Consider the following 22,950-nt stretch of genomic DNA (forward strand, 5'->3'; position numbering starts at 1 on the left):
ACACCAAAAATGAACCCTAATGTAAATTATGAACTTCGGTTAGATAATAATGTGCAAATTATAATTCACTGATTGTAACAATACACCTCTGAAGTACAGGATGTTGATAACAGAGATTGTACATTTGTCAAGGGATGGGATATAGGAACTTTCCATGCTTTCTGCTTAGCTTTGCTGAACCTAAAATTGCTCTGGAAAAACAAGTTTAGATATATAGAAAAATAGATATGATTAGGCCAGAGAATCCATTCTGGAACTAGACATCCTTGGTTTGTGCACAAAACTGATCAAATAAACCACATATGCCAAACCTAGCACCTACTTCAGAGACTCCCAAATTGTGGACCCTGGGAAACTTACATCAGTACCACCTGGGATGTCCTTTAAAGTCAAAGATTAAAGAGTTACATTATCAGCCAGGCTTGGTGGCTCAGCCTGTAATTCCGTGCCTTAGGAGGCTGAGGTGAGCGGATTGCCTGAGCCTGCGGGTTTGAGACCTGCCTGGGCAACTTGGAGAGACCTCATCTCTACAATAAATCAAAAATGAGCCAGGCGTGGTAGCGCGTGCCTATAGTTCCAGCTACTGGGAAGGCTGAGGCAGAAGGATCGCCGGAGCCCAGCAGGTCGAGGCTGCAGTGGCCGGGAGCAGCCACTGCACTCCAGTCTGGGCAACAGAGTGAGACTCTAACTCAAAAAAAACAAATAAATAAAAATTTTTAAAAAATAGTTGCATTATCGTAATTTTTAGTGCTGGGAGTTAATTATCTACAGTTGAGCCATTTATTCAGGTTATTTTTATGTTCCACAGGGTTTAAGAATCACTCTTCTATTCACGCCCACATATTTTTGCGTCAAAAGCAAATACCAAATTGATTTCCAATAAGTTTTAATAGTTTTACCTTCTTGCTGGGAACAATCAACAAGCTTAAAATTCATGAAAAATCATTAAATTATCTACATATTCTTTTTTTCAAACCACCTATAAGTTAATGAAATAAACTGTGTAAATAATAGTGAAGTAGACTTATTTGGGGAAAATACATATATATCTCTCTGACACCTTTTATTAAGAAGGAATAAAAACATAAATGATTTGTGATTTTAGCAAGCACGGTACAAATATAATAACAAATCATTTATAGATGTGAAATCATTATCAATATTATCATTACTCTAAGACATGCTAAGAATTTTCTAAATAACAATGGACAAAAATATTTTTTTCTCATGAACAAAATATTAAAATTTTAATTCATTGACATTTGACAAAATATATTTTTTTAAACTGGAGAGAATTATGAAGGAACAGTTTAACTTTGTGTGTTTACCTGATAAGAGGACAGCTAAATGTATCCTCCCCATACTTTCTGTTTCTATTTTTAAGAATACCACAAGCTCTAATGTGTCTTTTTTACATAAGTTGACCACAAATGCAGTTTGGTTGAACAAGCCTATCTAGAATTGGTTGCTTAAAAAAACTAGGTGTAATTGACTAGATACCAGTGACTCAAAAGAATATTCACACCCTTAAACCTAAGGGGCAAAAACTTAATGCCAGTGTTACTTAAGAAAGCCCCACCACAAAATCTCAGTTTTGTCTGTGTGTGTACTCCAATCGCACTCTTATCCCCATAATTGCATGCATTATTTTTATGACCCATTTAGTCTAGCATTTTGAGCTTCACAAGCAAACTAAAAATGTAATGTCATTTTAATAAGCTGCTCTTATACCATTTGGTAAGTCATCCACCCTTTTTACACATTAACACACATACACACACTCAGATCACATTTGTTTGTGTAGAGCTCACATATTTGTTCAAATGGATTCTAACCTCATCCACTTTGTATGAGAACTACTGCATTATTTAAGCAGCATTTGAGAATTCTAATAGCCTCATACTGTTGAATAAAGTTATAGGCTATTTTTGAAATAATTAGACCCAAGTACTCTGGAAATTCAGAAAATTTGAAACCATCTTTTGCTATACTCTTTTTATTTATTTATTTATTTTGAGTTGGAGTTTCACTCCGTCGCCCAGACTGCAGTGCAGTGGCCGCTCCCGGCCACCGCAGCCTCGACCCGCTGGGCTCCGGCGATCTTTCCGCCTCAGCCTTCCCAGTAGCCGGAATTACAGGTGCGTGCTACCACGCCCGGCTTATTTTTGATTTATTGTAGAGATGAGGGCTCGCCAAGTTGCCCAGGCGGGTCTCGAACCCTCGGGCTCAGGCAATCCACTCACCTCAGCCTCCCAAAGGCGCGGGATTATAGGCTGAGCCACCGAGCCTGGCTTTTGCTATACTCTTAAGTGGCTGCAACCTCAGTATTTTAAAATGAATGATTGCTAAACTATAATATGTCACTACATGTTTTAGCCTGATTCTTTCATGAGAACAGCAAGATACAGATGTGGTGAATGAAAGTATGTTCACGCCTACTGACCAACTAAATATTCTGGACTTACTCTCCATTTTATTAATTGTGCTTTAAATTTGCTATCAAGTCAAGCATGAAGCAGTTTAAACCATTAGTCCTCACTTTCTCAATAATACCTATTCTCATTATTCTTAAGTTTACTCAGATACTCACAAGTATATTAATTAAGCAGCATTATGTCACATTCATATCAATTAGTCTATGTGACCCAAACACTGAATCACTACATTGCTAAAAAATGCACTATACATTGATTGCTCCATTGATACCTATATTTGCTGGCCACTCTAACAAGAGTAGATATAAGCATTTGTTTGCCAGGTATGAAGAATATTCACCCCACATCCAACTGGAGTATTCTATATCTTTATTTATCCTTTTCATTATTTTCTTATACCAAATCTAAAATGATTTCTCCTTTACATTTGAAAAAACACCAGTCTTAGACTGACATAGGAAACATTTCTTATTATAGGAGATTGACTTGAAATAATCATTGCTCTATTTATGGATAGTCAAATTAGGACTTTTTTTTCATGAGTATGTAGTAAATGGAGCCAGCAAACCTCCTTTCCCTACAAGTCTTTCTGATATCTCCAAAGGAAAAGACTGAGTTCATGTATTGGGTAAAAATGTAGATAAGTATAAATGTTCTACTACTCATAATATCAATCAGTTTTGGAAAGAAAATCTTATTGCTCAAGGCTATCCTATAAAAGTCTCCTAAATAAGTTTCTGGAAGTAATTTTAATCATTTGTCCTGTGGATCTTTAAGACATGAGCACTAATATGAACCTTCTTAAGGTGAAAATTCCCAAGTTGAAAAACAGTATTTAACATTCTGCTGGGTCCAGACATCGGTGTTGATATGCCGATCATTCAATGGTCACCGGGTGGAGCAAGGGCAAGATTTAACTCCTCACACATATGGATGCATATTCTGTTGGGGCTTCTGTCACATTTCTTCCCTGTCTTGGGTGCGGTCCAATGACAGAATGGTTCAGGGAAGCATAAACAATGCCTTGTTTGTTTTCTTCCAGGTATGGGTTAGAATAAACTTCAGACCCTCCTTGCATCCGGAACCAAGGATCAGAGTAATTATCATAAATTTCAGTTTCTGATGGCAGTGTTTGGGAATTTTGCCTGGTGTCCATTTCTGTTTGTTCACTCTTAAAGGGCTGGGGACCATCAACCTAAAAGAGAAAAAAAGATGTCTTTAATTGTCACTTAGGACTGTGATAGTGCATATCCATTAGCAAGCTATGCATGAAAGGCTAAATGGACCCATGTACATTGAGATAAATAATCTACTGTTCCTCACATATGCTGCTGACATCTACATTGTTAGCAGAATCTCAATTACTAGAGGATGAAAGGTTTGAGAAGCACTATGTTCCCCCCAAGTAGTTATTTTGTGCTTTATTGTTGGTCACTTTTGAGGTCATAGAATACTTTTCAATCCCACTGCAAAATGAAATGCATAGCCCAGTTAATGGAAAAAGTGCAATATCCCACGAAAACTTCAGGCAGCTTATAAGACAATGGACAGTATTTAATGCAGTTTAAAATAAAAAGATTAAGAGTGAAGCAGATCAGATACCCCCTAAAGGGCAGAAAAATAAATATGTGTTATCCAAGATACATTATTATAATTTGAAACCTGGAATTGGAAGATTGATGTCAATTTTGGAAAGATAAAGCTTAGAAAAAGTTCTAAAATGTTATTCCAGCTGTTATTTCCATCACAAGTAAATTCTTAGTTTCAGATAGAGTCAAATATCTTAGAGTTTCTGAGAAAGAGGTGAATATATGGAAATAAAATGAGTCCTAATATTTTCTCACTCTTTTCAGTTATTTGTTAGCCATTCTTAGCTACACAAAGGATCTACCTGGTAAAAATGAAAATAATGTATTAATTCTAAGGGTTATTTTAATGTTTTAAATCTTATTTTTGCCAGTCAATTTATGTTCTTGAAATTTGGCCTAACTCCTTTAAAATATCAGGTCAATAGTCATTGAAAGTCTACATACCTTATCTGGTCCTTTGCCATCCTCACTGTGATGTGTGCAGTAAGATGTCTATGACATTTCTTGGCAGCGTTCTAGCATACCAACATGTCTGGCTTTATCCTGAGAAGCTAGGTAATTACTCCTGGTACACTGCCTCCCTTTTTTTATGGCTACCCATTAAAAAAAAAACACTAAAAATAGATGACTGAAAGAGGCAGGTATTGTTTGACTATGATGAAAGGTGCTCCTACTTTTATGTGAAGAACCCTAAATAAAGTCTACATGGCCAGGCATGGTGGCTCTCGCCTGTAATCCCAGCACTTTGGGAATCTGAGGCAGGAGGATTGCTTGAGCCCAGGAGTTTGAGACCAGCCTGAGCAACATAGTGAGACCTTGTTTCTACAAAAAAAAATTAGCCAGGTGTGGTGGTGTGTGCCTGTAATACCAGCTACTCGGAAGGCTAAGGTAGAAGGATTACCTGAACCTAGGAGGTCGAGGCTACAGTGAGCCATGATTGTGCCACTGTACTCCATACTCCAGCCTGGGTGACAGAATGAGATGCCAACTCAAAAAAAAAAAAAAAAAAGGTTGGGCTCTATGGCTCAGTCTGTAATCCCAGTACTTGGGGAGGCTGAGGTGAGTGGATTGCCTGAACCTGCAGGTTCCAGACCAACCCGGACAACTTGGCAAGATATCATCTCTACAATAAATCAAAAATTAGCCGGGCATGGTAGCACGTACCTGTAGTTTGGCTACTTGGAAGGCTGAGGTGGAAGGATCACCAGAGCCCAGTAGGTTGACACTGGGGTGGCCATGAGCATGCCACTGTACTCCAGCCTGGGCAACAGAGTGAGACTCCAACTCAAAAAAGAAGTCAATATGTAGGGCACTAAAAAAGGCTGTCAAGTGATCTGAAAAATAGCCATAGATCTTCAATATATCAACAGGTCCCCGTCATACTTTTCAATCTATTGAAGTCTGTCAATTCAGTTATCTGCCTCCCTGTGGCACGCCATCAAGGTGGCTGGATGCCATGAGGTGGTGGCTAGAAATAACAAAAACAAAAATAGCAACCCCACCTCAGCATTCCTATGGCACTTTACAGATTACAAAGCACTTAAAGTACATATATGCAGATATATACATATATATATATATTTCACATACCATAAAATTTTGTGATTTATAGTAGAAAATCACCCTTATACGCCCAAAAAAACCATTTGGATTAAGATGAGAGCTTTGGCTTTTATATGTACCTGCCGTGTTTTTACCAGTTTCTTTCTCTACTAAGAATTTCTCCACTAGCTCCCATACAAATTCCTTCTTAAGAAATATTCAACTTCAGGGCCTAATATGACATCCCTTTGATTATTTTTTGGGATGCTAAGACAACTCAAATTCCTGTGAATACTTTAGAACCAATTTCTCAAGTAATTGCACACACAGAAAAACTCTTCTGAATGCAACTTCAAATTATAATTTGCCCAGCTTACATAGGAAGAAAAATGACCACGGTCTAGTCAACCTGGGTTTTATTTGAACGGTTAATTACTTTGATTTTTTTTAAAAAATAGTTTCATAGCCCTTAGGCCCTATTGTAACTGAATATAGTCTTTGCTGTTCACTATAGGAAATAATATTTGAGAAAATTTCCCTATTTGAGGAAACAAAGCCTTAGCATACAGCACAGTGCCTACCTGATGCTCCTTAAACACTTAATAGAAGTGTGTAAAATTGAATGTGTTTGCTTTGGTTTAAAATTAGGCATCCTGATGGGAAATGCTGAATGTCATTTATTATTTGTTTGTTTTTTAGAGTTGAAGTCTCACTCTGTTGCCCAGGCTGGAGTGCAGTGGCACACTCACAGCCACCGCAGCCTTGACCTGCTGGGCTCAGGCGATCCCTCCACCTCAAGCCTTCCAAGTAGCTGGGACTACAGGTGTGTACCACCATGCCTGGCTAATTTTTTGATTTATTTTAGAGGTAAGGTGTCACCAAGTTGCCCAGGCTGGTTTTGAACCCGTGGGCTCATGCAATCCTCTCACCTTGGCCTCCCAAAGTGCTGGGATTATAGGCATGAGCCACCGTGCCCAGCTGTCATTTACTATTATATGTAGAATTATTAGCTCTATCTGCCTTTGGCATATGTGGAGTTTTCAAGAGGGTTACTATCTCTATCACTGATCTTTCTTCCTGAAACACACACACACACACACACACACACACACCAAATTCCTGTGCCGTTTCTCATTTATTATTATTTTTAATTAAAGACCTTAGAAATTTTTCCCACAAATATGTTGCCTCATTTAAAACATTTTTCCAGAACTCCTTTTCTTTCATCTAGGTGGTCTCTTCCTAGTTGAGTCCACCCATAATATCAGGGACTTTTACATAATAACTAAGTTTGAGATCATGCCTCGTTATTGCTAGTGTTATTTGTAAAGACATCTACTCATTTTATGGGGTTATTTATGGGTTAATTCTTTCATTAGTTCCCACACTCTCTTCCAGAAAGACTTTAAAGTGCTTTGTGAGAATGAATAAATAACCTGAGGCCACATAACAGGCAAGAGCAGAGCCAAGGATATACGGTTCAGTCTTTGACTTTTCTGTTTTGAGTCTAGATCACCTTTCATCCCTTACCAAAGAACCACTTACTATGAGAACTGTTAATCTTAAAGAGTCTTTGCTGCAGAAAGAGAAATGTAAAATCAACATACTTTTAAAATTAGTCTATCTATCTAAATATACATATATAGTACTTAGAACAGTGCCTGACACATGGTGTTCTATAAACTAGTTGAATAGAGAAATAACAAATAAACACAGTATAACACAAATTGCATTTGCTTCAACTGATACTTCAAACTTACCATGATAATTTCCCTCCCTGCTGTATCACAAAGCTTCTTTTCTTTTCCTGGAAGACAAAATGAAAAATAAGTAAACAAAAGGAGTAAATAAAGCAGAGGTAAACCACCTTCCCACTCTTGCCCACCCTGTTGAATGCCAGTGATGGTGTTTCCAGTTTTGGCTTGTTTGCTTTGGCTAGTGTGCCATACACACCTGTTTGTAAGAATTTATACTCCCCACCTCCCTCACTGGTTTATCAGTTCTCACTCCACATAGCCCTATGACATATCTAAGAGGAAGGAGCAAAACTAGTACATCACTTTGAAAAGGCCGAAACCCTTACTCTGTCCTATCACCTATATAGCCAGGATCTCCTACTACCTGTTTCACTTTGGATATGGCAAGTCAAAGGATTTATCTCTGAATCTTTTTCTGAAGTTCTAAGAAAGGTTCTAGCAGCCTCAAAAAAGATGATGAAATGAAGCCAGACCCATGAATTCTCCACAGGGACGTAAAGAGGGACCAGAGAAAGGACCATGGAGTTGCAGATGCAGAATTGGAGTTATAGAGAATTCTTCAGAATTCTGAGAAGGTTGTGGGCTCCAGAAGTTCTCGCTCAAAATACCGGAAGCACTTTTGCCCAGACAAAGCTTTCTCCTGTGACAGATAAAATAAGGGGTTCTCTGTCTAGCCCAGTTTCCATAGCTACACTGTGACTGGTGTTCTGGGAAAAGGGGTGTGAGAGGATGAAGGAGAGAAAAAAAGGAAAGAGAAAACGGAAGTGGTTTAGATCAGAGCTATATCAGAATTCTCTATACATTCCTCTCTTACTTAACATGTTAGGTTGTGACATTGAGAGATTTGTTATAAAAGCAAAAAGAAATTGTTTTCAAAATATCGCACCTCTCCTGTCATAGCCAAACCCACATTTTTCAAATGCATTATTGTTGGGTGAGGATTCAGTTCAAGTATGTGTTTTTAATGGCAACAGAAAATACAGACACATGAACATTCTTTGAAGACATTGGTTCTTCATTTAGATAAGTGTATGTATGACATGTGGTGGTATGGCTGTGAAAAGAAGACACAGCAAAATAACTCAAATCCAACATCTTGATCCAAGAGATTATCTCACCCTCCCTTTCCACCCTGTTAAGGTTTAGATGAGCTCACTCTCATACAAATATAAGATTAATAAAAAGTAGAAGAAGAAAGTCCCAGTCATGAGTCCTTCTAGCCATAACCCTAGATTGGAGTATGGCATTGTGGTAGCATGCCTTAGTATTACTCCAGTGAGTGCAAATTAATCCATTTGGCTTTGGGGTGGAAATATGAGTTGTTTCCCAAGAAATTATTATCCATGGTTTATCACAAGATAGAGAAAGAAACAACAGAAACAAACTAAAAAACTAGCAGCCCCAGGAATAAGACCACTTAATGTATAGTGTGGGGGGCAGAGGGAAAAGGGAACCTACCTTGGTGCCTTCTCAGACAGCAGAACAGGAAGAAACATGAGATGGCGAGTAGAAACAATCCCCCCAAAGTAAGCAAACTATAAAGGAACCATGATCTGTTTGCCGTCTCGTCCTCGGAGGGTCGTCCTGAGGTACTGGTTACATCTGGAATGTCAGTCAGTGTTAAATAGAGTTAGGGAATCTGAGATATATAGGATCAGCAGCACCCCTTTGCATTGTCAGAAACTGAGTGAACGGTATTTCAAGCTAATGCCTCCCTTACAACCCCTTTAGAGGCATTCTCTGAGAATCCCAGGCTTCGTGCCCTCAGCCACCTCCTGCCCTCAGCCACCTCTTGCTTTATTTCTGAGCACATGTGGCTCTTCGATAATTTATCTTTTGCAAAAATCATTAGTTAATGATTTTGGGGGTTAATCTCCCATAGATCAATCTCCATAAGAGTTCTCAAAAAATACTTCACCAAGCCTTTATCTCTATTTACTGTATCTAATTTAACTCTCATACGCATCACCTAAGAAAAGTAGGGAAGCCATTGTCTCCAACCAGACTTGAGAAGAGGTTCTAAGAATTGCTCAAAGTCAGGCATCTAGTGAGTAGCTGTGGGAACTCAAGTCAACATGCTTTTGACATGAAATTCAAGTTCCTTCAGCACAATGCCCTTTTCTTGTCTCATAACTCATTGGTATCTCCAAATACCTAATACTTTTGGTATCCCCAAGTATGCTCTGCTTGTCATATAGCCAATGCTTATAACTACTGATCAGCGTTAACATGTATTAAGGCCCAGTTTGTCCACAGTTGGTTGCAGCTTATTAATAAGTTGTGAAACACGTTAATAGTTCACAAATAGCATTTTAAAAAAAGTTAAGGCCGGGTTCATGGCTCAGCCTGTAATCCCAGCACTTTGGAAGGCCATAGCGAGTGAATTGCCTGAGCCTGCGGGTTTGAGACCAGCCCGCGGAACTTGGCAAGATGTCATCTCTACAATAAATCAAAAATTAGCAGCGCGGCAGTGCGCACCTGTAGTTCTGGCTACTGGGAAGGCTGAAGCGGAAGGATTGCCAGAGCCCAGCAGGTAGAGGCTGCGGTGGCCGGGAGTGTGCCACTGCACTCCAGCCTGGGTGACAGGAGTGAGACTCCAACTCAAAAAAAAAAAAAAGTTAAAACAGAATGGGCAACATCCAAATGCGTCACACACACTAGAACAGTGGTTCTCAAGCAGGACAATTTTACCCCCAGGGAATATGTGGCTTTGTCTGGAGATATTGGAGGTTGTCCCAAGAGTGGAGGAGGGAGGCTAGCAACTAGTGGGTGGAGATCAGGGATTCTGCTAAACACTCTACGTTGCACAGGATGCAACAACCCCTCACCACAGCAAAGAATTATTCAGCCTAAAAAATGTCAATGGAGAAAGTCTGTCTTGAGGTAATTATGGTTTTATAAAACATTTTCAATCTGTGTGTGTATTATGGGTTCTGATGTCAGATCTATTATTTATTTTGAGTTGCTGTTAACACCCTATGAAAAATACTAGAGTAAGATACTCTGTGATAATGTCTGTGATCTTGTTTTCCGAGATGGTTGGTTTTGGAGTAATAATGATCAGAGACAACTGCAGCTGGACGAAAAGTGATTTGGTAACAAATGCTGTGCTGTTCATACTGCAGCTGCTGTTTAGGTTGGGCGAGCAGCCAAATCATTGCCTAGAGTGTCAGACACAGCTAGTTGCCTGTGGCAGGAGTGGCTTGGATAGGAATGGAGACTAAGGTTCCCACAACAGATAACCCAACACAAACACACCCACTCAACTGAGAAGATTCTACTTCTATTCCGTCTCCAACCACCAAACAAACTAGTTTCCTTAATTTTATTTGATTAATTTGATACTTACTTATTAGAGGGCGTTCTGAGTTATTTTGAGTTTTTTCTGAAATAGAGAGACAAGATAAAGAATTGAAACTGTTTGAGAAAACAATGAGGGTGTACACTTGGGTGTGTCCAAAACTGAAGCTAATCTTGGAGAGGCTTCCAGCATTTGCACAGTAACAGAGAATCCAATAATCCAGATAAAAATCAGTTTGTTAAGTTGTGGATCACTGCCTCAAGACCATAGACACAAAGTAAATCCCTGGGTTTATTTTGAAGCTCACTGGAAGACTTTGCACCCTAAGACTTTACAACATAAACTTCATCTGCTTTGGTTGCTTTTCTCCATTCCTTAAGTATAAGGACACCATACAGCCTGTATGACTCCTGTGGCACCTGAAATAACAAGATACACATTCAGCAGGTGCTCCAAGTTAGGGTAGAAGGCCACAAGGAAAGGATGTTTGGGGTGATATTCTGGGTGCTCATTCTGAAACAAAGATTGTGCCTGTCACTTCCTGCCCTCCCACTTTACACCCACTTTCCTGCACAGATCATGACCTTTTGTGAAGTTCCTAATCAGAAACTGATGAGGGAAGGTTGGGAAGAATGGAGTTGCAGGCTAATGTGTGTTTCAGTGAGAGTTCTCCAGCTCTATCTTTTTCCCTAGGACTTTGCTTTGTTTTGTGAAGTGCTTTCCTTCATTCTGGAAGAATATTGCTTTCTCAAGAGCATCCAAGTCCCCACTCTGTCACAGACCTGTTCTTAAATAAACCAATTCTTAACTTGAACATAAACAGCTAAGAAGGGTCAGATGCAAAAACAGAACGTTTTGAATATTCCTTCAGAAACATATTTCAAAGGAGGAAAATAAAAATGTTTTTTAGCATACCTCCAAAATTCATTTATGAAAAAGATGGTCCCAAACATAATTCCAGAATATACTTTTCTTTTCACTTCATAATTACTTTTTTGAACACTCTCAGATCCAGAAGGAAAAGGAATTTTTTCTTGACCTTTCCCTGTTATTTTTGTTTTCACATTTCACTAAAGGAAAATCCATACCCAATTTAAATTTAAGCTAATTCTTAAATAATTAATTTGAGTTTTGTGAAGAAGTAGAAAACAAACCAAAGAAATATGACACAATAATGCCTTCCACGACATTATAATCTTTTAACGGGACTTAAAAGATATTTCCACATATTACTATAGTGAAAGGAAATATGTGTTAAATGAGAGTCACAGACCTTAATTGGCATAAAAATTGGTAGAAAAGAGAGATCGTATCCCTAGGGTGATCATGGAAGACTTTAAGAATTTGGGATAAGAGCTGAGCTTGGAAGGAGGGGTAGAATTTTGATAGGAGGAAACAGATGAATGGATGCCCTACAAACGGAGAGAGTGGCATAGGAAGGGCCATGGTGGAGACATGGTAATGGCAATTAGGGCTGTTAGGCTGGAGTTGAGAGGTTCTTCATGGAATCCAGAAACAATCCAGAAAGGTAGATGGGAATGAATTGTGGAAGCCTTCGTATGCTAATTAACAAACATGAGCCCAATATTGTGAGCACTGGAGACACTCTGAAAGGGAATGGCATTATGAAAGAAGTGTATTAGGCTAATTAAGTGTATTAGGAAGGTATTTGGCTGAAATGGACTAAAATGGAGGAACACTCAACATAAGTTCAGTCACAGATTCAATTGGAATAATTTAAACGGAAGATAATGAAGGTGTGAGATATTCATAGAAGCTATAGGAAGGAACACATCACAGAGTGGAATATTGCTGACAAACAAGAATAGGAGACCAAAGCAAAGTCTCTGGCATTTTCCAATAGGTATCAGGTGCATTAATTAACAAAGTGATAAGAAAGGGAGTGGAAAAAAAGGGAGGAGTAGGTAAGTAGGAAACTAGGAGAGTAGAAATCTTCAGAAAGAAACTTACAAGGCCCTTTCTGTCTTCCTATTTAGTTCTTAGACTATCTCTTTCACCACTTCATTCTTCACACTCTTTGTTCCAATCTGACACTAATAAAACCCCTCAGGGCACAAGGTTTAAGAGGAAATACTGTTTCCCTTCCCCTGAAGTTGAGCCTTTCCTTCCACAAAATAGATACTGTTGATCCTAATCTCAGCCCCTACTTGATTTATAGAATAGGCACCTTTATGCACTTTACAAACTGTAAACCATCTCTAGGTTATGGAATGACCCAAATACAGGATAGAGGAAAAAACTGTAATACTACTTTTGTGTTACAAGCAATTATTAGCTTGCTTCCTCCCTCTTATATAGAAGTAGATTGGTTCCTACATAGAAAAACTAAATTATGCAAGAGGGTTTCTCTTCGAAGGAAAGTGGACTTAATGCTTCAAAATTCAATTTAATTTTACATTATATTAATATATTATATAAATGATTCAATTACATTTAATTATTTATTCAATGGTATGATTCATGTCATCCCCAAAATAATGTTTTACAAATTTTATTTTATTTTATTTTATTTTTTGAGTTAGAGTCTCACTCTGTCACCCAGACTGGAGTGCAGTGGCCGCTCCCAGCCACCGCAGCCTCCACCTGCTGGGCTCCGGCGATCCTTCCGCCTCAGCCTTCCAAGTAGCCGGAATTACAGGCATGCGCTACCACACCCAGCTGATTTTTTGATTTATTGTAGAGATGAGGTCTCGCTGTCCAGGTGGGTCTTGAACCCGGGGGCTCAGGCAATCCACTCACCTCAGCCTCCCAAAGGCGCGGGATTACAGGCTGAGACACCGAGCCCGGCACAAATTTTATTTTTATAAACTATTTTGCCACCTTATAAAGTAATAGTTCTAGCTGGCCATGGTGGTTTACACCTGGAGTTCCAGTTAATTGGGAGACTGAGGTGGGAGAATTGCTTGAGCCCAGGAGTTTGAGACTGCAATGAATTATGATTACCCCACTACACTCCAACTTGGGCAATAGAGCAAGAACCCTATCACTAGAAAATAAAAAGGAAGAAAAAGTAATACTTCCTAAGAATTCAACATTTTATCTCATTCATATGAATTAATAGTACATTCTTTCCAGAATGGGTTCATTTCCTAGGTCCTCGTTATAGTTTTCTCTGGGCTAGTAAGCGCAATTTTTTACTTTGCATAGATTATATTCATTCATTTACAAAGAAATATTTAATGAACCCCTGCCAAGTATCACATACTGTGCCATCCATTGTACAGAAATAAAGATATTTAAGATACAGTCTCCGAGCTGAAGAAGTTTATAAGCTAGTGCATGGATGGTTACAGGTAACTAGCACTGAGCTTGACCCTAAACTTGCAAAAACAGAGTCTCCAAAACTGCCATAGATTCCGTCTACACTTCTATGCTTCATAGTTGAGGTTTGTAGCTAGCACTGAAGTGCTGCACATTCTTTCATGGGTCCACTTCTCTCCCTCTATGTATTTTTTTGTTTTATTCATCTTGGTTTCCACAACTTAACCTCTACCTGTCCTTCCTCAGCTGTTAGAGCCTATAGAAGGCCTCTGGGGAGCAACAGGGGAGACAACTGAAATATGAATATTCCTAGAAATTCATCAGTTAGTTAGGTTATTTGTGTGCCATTTGTCCTCTAAGCAAACTGCAAATTATTAGCAAGCATATAATTGTCTAAGTTCCACAAACAGACTTCAAAGAATTATAATTAACAAAAATTAAGAACAGAAAAATGAAAAAAAATTAAGAACAGAAAAATGAAAAAAAATTAAAACTAGGGACAAAGAATACAGAGCTGTCTACAACTATAGATATCCACTTTTTTCTCAGTACATCTGTTATCTACTTTTGTTCTTATCAAATATATTTTCTAATTCCTAAAGTCAAAACCAGTAACTTTTATTATATTTTTCTTGACACTTCTTTACCTCACTCACCCCAAATTACACACACACACACACACACACACACACACACACACACACACACACACATAGTAATATGCACATAGCTATATGCACACATAGCAAGCTACGAGGTGTGGCAGACTTCTGATGTGCTACAAGGAGATCAGCCTCTAAAGTAATCACTTGAGAATCTGTATACCCCTCTTCCTAGAAACACAATAAGATCATTAAACAGTCTAAGTGTTGAGAACTCACCTGTCACATAAATGGCTACTGAGTGACTTGGAATGTGTCTAGACAACAATTTTGCAGTACAACGGTATGAGCCATTGTCACTAGGAAGCACTGGTTTGAAATGCAGAACAAAAAATGAAATATTCTTCTCTTTTCTCCAACTTGTATGTTTCTGAAGTCTGTCTTCAAGATCTGAACACTGTGTTCCATTGAGCTTGCACCAAGTCACATTAGGTCTGTTAGAACAGTATTTTACAGGGCATTTCAGTTCAAAGGAATCTCCCACTAAGACGGAGTACACAGATTGTCTCTTAACATGAACTTGTACATCACATAACTCTTCCCCTAAAAGATAAAAACAAAACTAAAATCAAATATGTATACATGACTTCAACAGTTTCTGCCAATGATTTATTAAGCATGATTCTGTAATTTTTCTAGAAAAGTTTCTAGTCACTGATTCTCCCAAAGTGGCTGAGGCAGGAGGATTGCTTGAGTCCAGGAGGTCAAGGCTGCAGTGAACTGTAATCATGCCACTGCACTCCAGTTTGGGTGACAGAGCAAAACCCTGTAAAAGAAAGAAATAAAGAAAAAAAGAAAAGGAGGAAGGAAAGAAAGAAAATAAGATAAAACATTTAATCCTCTAAGTCTGTTTTCTGCTGCTATAACAGAATATCTAAGACTGGGTAATTTATGAACAATAGAAGTTTATTTGTCTTGTGATTCTGGAGGCTGGGAAGTCCAAGAGCATGGTGCCAGTGTCTGGCAAAGACCTTAATGCTGCATTATCCCATGGCAGAAAGCAGAAGGTGGAATGGAGCACACAAAACAGAAAAATGGGGACCAAGCTTCATCCTTTTATTAGAAGCCCACTCCTGCAATAGCTAACCCACTTTTACAATAAGGGCATTAATACCATGGCCTACTCACCTCTGGATACTGTTACAGTGGGAATTAAACTTCAACATGAGTTTTGGAAAGGACATACCATAGTATGTCATGCCTCGTTACTCAAAACTCATGTCCTTTTCACACACAAAATACATTCATTCCACCTCATTAACCCCAAAAGTCTTAACTCATTCCAGCATCAATTCAAAAGTCAACAGTCCAGAGTCTCATATAAGTCAGCAATAGGTGAGGCTCAGGATGTGATTCACCTCCTACTGTGAGTCTGTGAAATAAAAATAAGTTCTCTACCTCCAAAACACAATGGTGAGACAGGAATAAGGTAGGCATTTGCATTCCGAAGGGGAGAACTAGGCAAAAAAGAAGGGAGTAACAGGCCCCAAGTAAGTCCAAAACCATGTTTTGGCTCTCACAAGTTGAAGACTCAAGCCTGCAGCTCTCCCAGACTAATGCTTTACGCTGGTAGCTCTACAATTCAGTGGTCTCAGTGGCAGTCCTACTCTGATGACTTCCCTAGGCATATCCCTAGTGAGGATTCTCTGTGGCAGTTCCAACCTCACATTTCTGCTTGACATTGTCCTAGCAGGAGTTCTCTGTGGTGACTCTACCACTACAACAAGTTTTTTCCTGGGCTTTTAGGCTGTCACCTCATCCTCTGAAATCTAGCTAGAGAGAGCTATGCACACACAGCTCTTCCATTTTGCTAGCTTGCAGACTTAACAAGTGAGTTCCAGCAAAACTTACCAATTGTACCTTCTGAAGCAGTGGAAAGAGCTACACCTGAGCTCACTTGATCCAAAACTAGAACAGCCCAGGAGCATTGTGCCAAAATGCAGGGAGCAGACACCTGAGGTAGCTCTGAGCAGCAAGATTTCAGAGGGCGTTCTGGTTTCCCCTAAAACCATTTTGCCTTCCTAGAGCTCTGAGCCTGTGATGGAAGTGGGAGGCTTCAAAGATTTTTGAAATGCTTTTTCTCACTTCCTTGATGCATAGTATTTAGCTCCCATCTGTCCATATTGATCTCTTTAACAAGTGGCTGCTTGGCCATAATTTTAGTATTTTCTCCCAAACATGCCTTTTTACATTTTACATGGCTAGGCTGTGAATTTTCCAAATCTTTCTATTTTGCTTCTCTTTTAATCATAAATTCTATCTTAAGTCATTTTTTTTCCTCTTGCATCTCACTGTATGTGGTTAAAAATAGCCACATAGCAGTCTGCTTAGGTACTTCTTCTGCCAGACATACTAAGTCATTGCTCTAAAATTCTGTACTCCATGACGTCCTAAGATATAGATGCAATTTCACCAAGGTATTTTCAATAAGGATGGCCTTTACTCTAGTTTCCAATACCTTGTTTTTTATTTCTACTGGAGGCCTCATCAAAATGAACTCTGCTGTCCATATTTCTACCAACATTCTGCTTATAACCAATTAAGTAATCTATAAGAAGATTCAGACTTTCCCTGCAGCTCTCTTCTTCTGAGCCCTCACCAGGATCTCCCTTCATGGCAATTTAGGCTTTTTCTAGCCTGCTCCAAAATCTTCCAGCCTCTGCCCATTACTTATTTCAAAAGCCACTTTCACATTTTCAGGAAATTGTTATAGCAACTTCCCTAATTCTGAGTACCAATTTTCTGTTTTAGTTCATTTTTTGCTACTATAATAAAATACCTGAGACTGAGTAACTTATAAACAATAGAAGTTTATTTGGCTCACAGTTCTGGAGGGTGGGAAGTCCTAGAGAATAGCACCAGCATCTGACTAGTGTCTTTGTGCTATGTTATGCCATGGCAGAAAGCAAAAAGGGGAAGGGATTGTATGAAACAAAGAAAAAAAAATGGTAGCCAGACTTCATCCATTTACCAGAAGCCCACTCCCACAATAAGGGCATTAATCCATTTATAAGGACACAGCCCTCATGACTTAATCACCATGAAAGGTTCCATCTTTTAATCCTGTTAAAGTGGCTATTAAATTTCAGCATGAAGGCCAGGCACGTTGGCTCACACCTATAATCCCAGCACTTTGGGAGGATGAGGTGAAAAGATTGCCTGAGCCCACAGGTTTGAGACCTGCCTGGGCAACTTGGTAAGACTTCATCTCTACAATAAATAAAGAAAAATTAGCTGGATATGGTGGCAAATGTCTGTAGTTGCAGCTACTTGGAAGGCTGAAGTGGAAGTCTTACCTGAGCCCAGCAGGTTAAGGCTGCAGTGGCCATGAGCATGCCACTGCACTCCAGCCTGGGCGACAGAGTGAGACTCCAATTCAAAAGAAAAAAAAATTCAGCCTGAGTTTTAGAGGGTACATTCAAGCCATTGCATCTTACAACAAATATAACATATGTTTTTATCACCCTTGTTTTATAGCTGAGGAAACTGAAGTAGTGGTAAAGAACTTGCTTGCAGCAATATGCTAATAATTAGCAGAATTAACATAGAAACTCATACTAAAATTCCATTGTGCTATAATTTACTAACTATTACTCTGTATTGCTTCTTGAGCAGTTATCACATTTTTCTATTACTAGTTCTGATATATTCAAATAAGTGAGACAGGAGTTTTTGTAGACAACCATGTCCTATAGTACTTGCACTAGGAATTCTCTTTCTTGCTTTTCAGTGACTTTAATGCTGCCTTGCACTTTTTCCCATGACTTTTTCCATGTAGGAAGCATGCAAGTCAAGATAACCATCAGAAGACAGGATGATCTGAGATAACCTCAATTTTTTTGTTTCTCCAGGTGAAAGGAGGAGTAGGGATCTGTCTCTGTTGGAAGCTCCAACTATTGGCTCAACTCACTGGAAACATTCCTTCCTTTGTTTGGGGGAAGAGATCTTTTTCCTGGAAGTAGGTCTTCCTCTTTTTTTCTTTGAACCTCCAGTTAGTAATTGTCAAGTATATGTAAAAACTGTAGCACAGAAAATTTTTGATGTTGTTAATTACATTATGCTATTGTTAACTTATCATGAAAGTACTTATCTTATAACCTCAACATCTAAAATATAACCTAGGATCAAGATACATAAAAATAAATCTCTAAGCAGACAAAATAGTTATTTTAAGATCCAAAATTTATCCTATCCTATACATAATTATTACAGTTCCATTATCATTTTCTAATTAGCCCAGCAGGCATAATTGTATTATATAATACAGACTAATGATTATGATCATAATAAGATAAACAATAAAACTTTAAATTGTGTTTAATTTTATCAATTTTTTTGAAACAAAGCATACAATCTGTTTTGCAAATAATTTCATCAGAATGCCTACTTTAAAAAATGTTTTGACCTCCAAAGTAGCAATTTCAATTACTTAGAATATACATTTATGTGGAACTATTTATCCTCAGATAATTGCTGGGCTGATGTTGTCCCATGCATAAAAGGATCATAAGAAATGGCATGTATTTACAACAACCTCTTAAAAACCTTTCGCATCAATTATATTGTATAACTGATGTATGTATGATGCATATATAAATTATGGACTATTCTACTATGGGTCTGACTCCCTGAACTGGTGAAACAAAATAACTAAAACAGGCAAAGATTCTCTTTGGTTAAGTACTTTGTAGTGATTTATATCTTTTTACTTTTCCAGTAGGGTTAAGGTTAAGTACGTGATTCTAAGAGTATTTTCTTTTTAAGTTCTTTTCCTTCCACCTTTATAGTTCTTTCTTAGCCTTTCTATGTGTTGCATTACTCTTTCACTCAGCAATATATCTAATTCATTTCCCTCATTGATTCATTTTACTCATCTTCAAGCATTCTTCTGAATGGATTCACAGAATCGTATGATATAATGACATAATAAGCATAACTGTAATTATAGCAAAACTCTCATTAAAGATGGAGACAGCTAAAGACCTTGACTGTGATCACACAGCTCACACAGCTAATCAAATGCTAAACTAGGGGGGCAACTTTTGGTCCCAAGTTTCACATACATGTCTACCTAGAACAACGTTTCACTTTATTTCCACACACTTACGATGTAAAGATTCCCATTGTTAAGCTATTTCCTAACACCTAATAAACCTTTTAGTGTAATTCTTGCTCAAATCTCATAAAGCTCTGCTCATAGTATTAAAAACTCAACTGAGTTTTCAGGCATCAGACTGAGACAAAAGACCTGCAGCTAATTTTTAAGCCCTCTTAATATTTATTTATTTATAACTGCTTTAAGACGTCAAACAAGGTCACTTCAAGACTTCCTAATTCAGTTGCTTCCAAAAACTCAAAAATTAAAATGAAAGTAAGCTGAAAAGTAAGTTATGAGGATGAGGTTTGTAAAAAATTGAAGAGAAAGGGAGGATAATTTACCAAAAGGAAGTACCTAGCAATACAACACCTGAATGTGGTTAGACTTATGACAAAAGAGCAGGGAGACCGGAGGCAGAAAGGCCAAGTGAAACCCTTGTTTCCAAAATCCGTTCCTCTCCCTAAAGTTAGTAAACTCTCTCAGCATCTTAACTTCCCTTTTCATCTTGGATAAGTCAATAATAGTTTATAGAACCTGTAACTCTGTACCAGAACTTTGAAAAACAAGATGGATCTTTTGACCACAAGAGCTTAACATTTAATTGGTAACAATGAGGGCACTTTTTCCTTTTTTTTAAGTTGGAGTCTCTTTCTGTCACCCAGACTGGAGTGCAGTGGTATACTCCCAGCCATCACAGCCTCGACCTGCGGGGCTCCGGCAATCCTTCCACCTCAGCCTTCCGAGTAACCAGAACTACAGGCACACGCTACCACACCTGGCTAATTTTTAAAAATTTTTTAATTTATCGTGGAAACGAGGTCTCACCAAGTTGCCCGGGTGGGTCTTGAACCGGTGGGCTCAGGCAATCCACTCGCCTCGGCTTCCCAAAGTGCTGGAATTACAGGCTGAACCACGGAGCCTGGCCATGAGGGCACTTTAAAAAAATAAATGTACTCTCTACCTCTCCTTTTCTTTAAATTTACCTGAGCTGAAAGCAGGTCTTGAGGGTTGTTATAGGCTAGTTGTTGGGAGCATATGAATGAATTAGAACAGATACCTGCCTTTGTGGAGCTTGCCTTCTAATGGAAATAAAGATATGCATGACGATTGGGAGACTGAAATAACTCTGTAAAGAGTTACAAACCACTTTACATGGGTGCACAGAGAATCAAATTCAGCCGAGGTTACTGGAGCAAAGCTTCATGGAAAGGTTATATAGGAGCTGAACCTCAGAAATTGAGTAGTCCTTTGACAATCAGAGCAGTGAATGGCATCAGAGAGGTATTTTAAGACTGAGGAAATGGAAGGGCAAAGTCTTAGGGTCCAGGAATCTCATGATAGATTTAGGGAATTGATGGTTTTCTTGGACCATAGTTTTTTGAAATACTGACATGGAGACCACTGCTTGTTTCAGAGTAAATAGAATAAGCATTGAATGGTGGACGTTTAAACTTTGCTTATCTACCATTACAAAATACACTGCCTAATTTGGGGGAGATATTTATAAGGGGATGGAAATAGCTAAAAATGTTTCACATTCTAACACATTGTACAAAGTTGAGATTGTCAACCAGTTGTCACTGGATCTCAATTGCTTCAAAACAAGATGAAAGAATTGAACTACAAAACTAGAAAAGTTATTACCCACCATTCCCCCACCACACAAATATAACTTCACCTCCCACAACCACTTCTAGTCCACAATTTCTGTTTCTATTACAATACCTTACTTTTCCAATTAGTCATAGAGCAGTCGCCTGATGGTAGTAGCCCAATTGGACATCCCTTCAAGTTCTAGCATTCTGTGACTATATGCTTAGAGGAGTTCACGAAGTGGGCTAGGCGTGGAGAGAAGAGCTAGCTATTTGTCCTGGCTGCATCAATGATTTGCAGTGGGATTATGGAAACATCACTGCAGTTGGATCACACTGTAATGGACCATTCACAATCATGTTGAGTTGTATAGGAATTTTTCTTGAATGGAAGAATGAAAAGATGATTAATGTAGATTTGCAGATAGGCATTAAGCATCATCTAGAGTGTTCTCTGTGTGCACAAACAAGCTATTTTACTTATCTCTCAGAAACTAAAAATGTTGTTTGTACTGTAAGAGCAAACAACTGATTCTGAGCATTATGAATTTACTCTCAAAATGAACACAAGTAGCTGGATTGGTCAGCTTTATAACTGGGAAGTTCTCTGAGTTGACTTGCATGTAGAATGCAATATGTATCAAAGGATAAGTACTAAAAATATGCTAATTTAAAACTTACAAATTAAAACTCAACTGTAACCATAGCAACTATTTACAACTTAGACCAAAAATATTTGGGGGAGGGGAAATATTTTCCCATTGACATTGTTTAGAATTGGTAAGTCATAGTGATAATTAAAAGTAGACCAACTTTTAGTCTTTTTTAAAAATCCAGTACATATTATTGTCTATACCTAGGGGTGCACACATGCCACTGCCCATGACAACTTAGTAACATGACAGTTTCTAATGCAAAGAAGAGGCAGAAATAGTCCTACATCACTCTTCAATTTTGCCTTTAGATTTTTATTTGATTGTCTTGGACATAATGTAATCCCTCAGCTTTCAGATTCCCAAGAGGAAGATAGTCCTCCTGGCTGGGTTAGTCAGGAAAGGCTCCATGGAGGAGGATGAATCTCTTCCTGTTTCTAGTTCCATCCTGAAACAAACTTGGTCATCCTCCTATTGTCACAGTATAATACCATCATCTCCCTAATCACATTGGCTAGAACCTGGGAGCCATCTGGGTCTCCTTCCATTTCACTGCCCCATTCCATCAGCCACCAAGTTAAATTGATTCATTATCCAAAACATCTTCCAAGTGTGTTTCCACGACAGTGCCTTAATTTAGATCTCATTCTTTTTCATGTGGATTAATGTCACAGCCTACCTATTAGTCTCCTCCATTCCAAACTTTGCCTTATTTCCCCTCTCCCCACCTCAATCCATTGTTTTCATCACTGTTCCAGTTTGCATTTCTTTTTTTTTTTAGAAAGCAGGGATTATTGAGAGAACGGAAAAGCTCCCACAGTAGGAGGGGACCCAAGGAGACTGCCCTACAGTTTGCATTCTTAAAATGAAAATCTAATTGCAAGATTGTTGGTTTATGTCTGAAACCCTTCAGAGACTCTCGAATGCCTGAAGGAATATGTCCAGACTTCACCAAATGGTATTTAACTCCTGCACCCTTCTTCAAACTCACCCCCGACTCCTATTCCAGCAACAAAGACCATTTTTCCTGCTCTATAAC

The 22,950-nt window shown here is 38.5% G+C and overlaps 1 protein-coding gene across 2 annotated transcripts in view; it reads right to left on the reverse strand.

Annotated features, from left to right (window-relative positions):
- Positions 1–3,348: 3,348 nt before the first annotated feature.
- The window catches only part of BTLA (B and T lymphocyte associated), a 29,697-nt gene continuing 10,095 nt past the window's right edge, over positions 3,349–22,950 (reverse strand). Inside the window, exons 2-5 of one of the 2 annotated variants that reach the window (XM_008073285.1) lie at positions 14,788–15,111; positions 8,782–8,925; positions 7,327–7,373; positions 3,349–3,630 (exon numbers count right to left, since the gene is read on the reverse strand). In XM_008073285.1, coding sequence (XP_008071476.1) covers positions 3,349–3,630; positions 7,327–7,373; positions 8,782–8,925; positions 14,788–15,111 — 797 coding nt within the window. The remainder of the gene's footprint in view (positions 3,631–7,326; positions 7,374–8,781; positions 8,926–14,787; positions 15,112–22,950) is intronic. The other variant, XM_008073286.1, reaches the window with a different exon arrangement.

Source organism: Carlito syrichta, unplaced genomic scaffold (genome assembly GCF_000164805.1).
Source record: "Carlito syrichta isolate Samal-C Ts95f unplaced genomic scaffold, Tarsius_syrichta-2.0.1 Scaffold315804, whole genome shotgun sequence".
Classification (NCBI taxonomy): Eukaryota; Metazoa; Chordata; class Mammalia; order Primates; family Tarsiidae; genus Carlito; species Carlito syrichta.